At 34.3% G+C, this 2,919-nt stretch overlaps 1 protein-coding gene across 1 annotated transcript; it reads left to right on the plus strand.

The window, feature by feature from the left end:
• Positions 1 to 2,202: 2,202 nt before the first annotated feature.
• Positions 2,203 to 2,714, plus strand: LOTGIDRAFT_100789 (hypothetical protein; the record flags this gene model as incomplete). The annotated part of the gene is made up of 2 exons (XM_009056911.1): positions 2,203 to 2,340; positions 2,673 to 2,714. Coding segments are annotated over 2 exons (180 nt in total), but the record flags the coding sequence as incomplete, so codon positions are not given.
• Between the last annotated feature and the right edge of the window lie 205 nt (positions 2,715 to 2,919).

Here is a 2,919-nt window from a genome sequence, read left to right on the forward strand (position 1 = left end):
ATAATGCTTAGGATTTGTTAGTTTTTATTTCGACCACTGGCTGACCCCTTGTCTAGATTAAAACTAGATACATCTTATATAGAAAACCAGCAAAGCAAAACAATTTTTTCCGATATGGCCCGCTTTGCTGATTTTGTAACTTTAAAACAAATTATTATTTATTGTAGCGAAAGGAGAATCCGTCTATTTGTTACACAATGTTCGCTTTTACTTTTTCGATGTAATAGTATCGACGAATTTCATCCCAATGCAGGAAATTCAAAATCGTAACTCGACAATAAATTCGTGTATATAATTCCGGTCAAAGTTCAATCATTCATTGTAAAAATATTCCGCCGCCATATTTTCTAATGTCTTTTGGAATTCAATAAGCAGTATTATCTAAATCTGATATGACGTCATCAGATTTTGAACATTGACAGATTGACCAAAATTTGGCGCTAAATGTAACAAACAATATGGCGGATTAACTAAGAACAATCGACGTAAGAAAATCTAACGTATTGCTTCGAGGTGAATAAAATAGAATAGAAATGATATAATTTGATTGAGTCGCTGTCGGAGAGTCGGACATTTTGTTTTATTGTGTGATTATCTTGTCAAATAAAATTTATTGATTTGAAATTTCGAAATGTATACGAAACGAAGCATTTTTAGAATTGATATATTAAAATGAATAAAGAAGGCCTACTGTTAGGAACGCTAGTTATTTGCCAAAATGCTCAGAATATGAAACACGACCCAATGCATGATGATAACATTGTCAGTTAAGCGATCAAAGCGAGAAAGTGGGGTGCATGGGTGCTCATATTTTTTGACAGCAGTGCCAAACAACTTGCTAATTAAAAACATACTTCAGCACACCTTGACCTCACCTGCGACATAAAGTCACGTGACGAATATTCTAGACATTTTTTATTAATCCCAGACGAAAACAATTCAAAAGCTGTAAAAATTTATCCTGACACGAATGTGCTAAGTTTTTAATTAAGCCGATTTGACATCCTACAGAACCGTAATCTTATTGACCAATCACAAATTGTTTAACACTTCATATCAAAACTTATTGTCCAATCACTACGTACTTAACACTTGTCTGCAGATCGTTAATGGTTTGTACAAATTCTGTAATGGGATTAATTGATATATATCGAAACGAAGACAAAAAGATCAAGTAGCTATAATGGGTTATAATTGCTGTGTTTATTCTGAAGATTAGCAAATTGTATCAAGTGAAGAATAAAAACCAGCATGTTGCCTCGAGCAATGATAGCATAGCAGATTGTTTTGATCGCATTTCGTCACCTTATGAGCTCAACAGATCACCTAGTCAAACTGCGATTAACTGATAAAATATTTCTTACGCATAGGATCAATTCACTGCAAGTAATTGCCATGCATTTGTATTGTTTTTAAAGAGCAACACTTTTTACACCATATATAGCCAACGTCATTGTAAAAACATATTAAAATTTCTATTTTTCATGTGAAATTTACAAACAAAAATGAAATATTAAGAACATTTCCGCATATTGCGAAAACCTGCGGTCACCTTAAAAATGTTGTTATACCCAAAGTTACGACCAAATTACATATATTGATATACAAGTACATTGTCCTCATTACGGTTAGGTTTAATATACAATGCATCACTAATATTCAAGGATCAAGTGATATTTTATGTATGTATCTGAACTCAACCAATTTAGATTGGATGAGAAACGACCATTTGTTTTCGACTTGAATCCTGCTGCCATTTTTTATTTCAAACTTCTTGACACTATAATGACGTCATAAAACTACTGATTTTATTACTTTAGAACTATAAATCAATGGCTACTTGTTGATTACGTAATATCCCGTCATAACGTCACTTCCGATAGATCTATATGTTAAATTAATACTGCTACTGAAAGACTCGTTTGTTTGGTGCTCGTTTTGGTGATGAAACTACCATTCCCCAAAAGAATATGATTTGGTTCAGTACTTGCATTATTTGTGCTCCTATATGCATAGATTTGTCCCATTCTCCTACCCAAATATTGACAAAACTTCTTCCGAATACCTTTCGTATGAGCTTAATCATACTAAAACTCTTATTTGATTTGAAAGAAACTTTGGATTGAAAACGATATACCAATTTGCATATTTTTAATGTAGTTGATAATTTGTTTTTCAGATTCACCGTTAGATGATAAAGAAATAAGAAGATATCGTACAGCCTTTTCTAGAGAACAACTCAGTCGACTGGAGAAGGAATTCCTTAAAGAGAATTATGTTTCCCGACCAAAACGATGTGAACTTGCAGCATCATTGAATCTCTCTGAGAGTACCATTAAGGTAGGTCAAAGTTGTAATTGTTTGCTGTTTGTTTACTATGTAGACATTTATCAGGGGCTATTCGTTTCCATCGTTAGCGGCCAGTAAATGTTCAAATGTCAAAATAGCACAGTTTCGAACACACCACGAGTTTGACAGAGTGACATCGGTATATGAAATACCGGCAATAAGCTACCCATTTGCATTTTATCGTTTAACAGTTATGGCGATAGTGACAAAATTTACATATTAAAGTATGGTAACTGCACCCGATAATACGGGCAAGAAAACCAGATACACTGTGAAAAAAATGAATTTTCTTGATATTCATGAAACTATCTTTATGATTTCAGGTGTGGTTTCAGAATCGTCGAATGAAAGATAAAAGACAACGAATGGCCATGGCTTGGCCCTATGGTATTGCTGATCCCCATCTTTACGCTTATTTGGCTGCTGCCGCCGCCTCATATCCCTACGCCATGACAAATCCAACTCCGTATAATTATTATCCAGGCGTAGGGATACAGAGAACTCCAAATGGACTATCACCAATGGCGGGATTGCAAAGCGGAATAAGGCCCACACTAGAAACAATGAACA

Source organism: Lottia gigantea, assembly GCF_000327385.1.
Source record: "Lottia gigantea unplaced genomic scaffold LOTGIsca_29, whole genome shotgun sequence".
NCBI lineage: Eukaryota > Metazoa > Mollusca > Gastropoda > Lottiidae > Lottia > Lottia gigantea.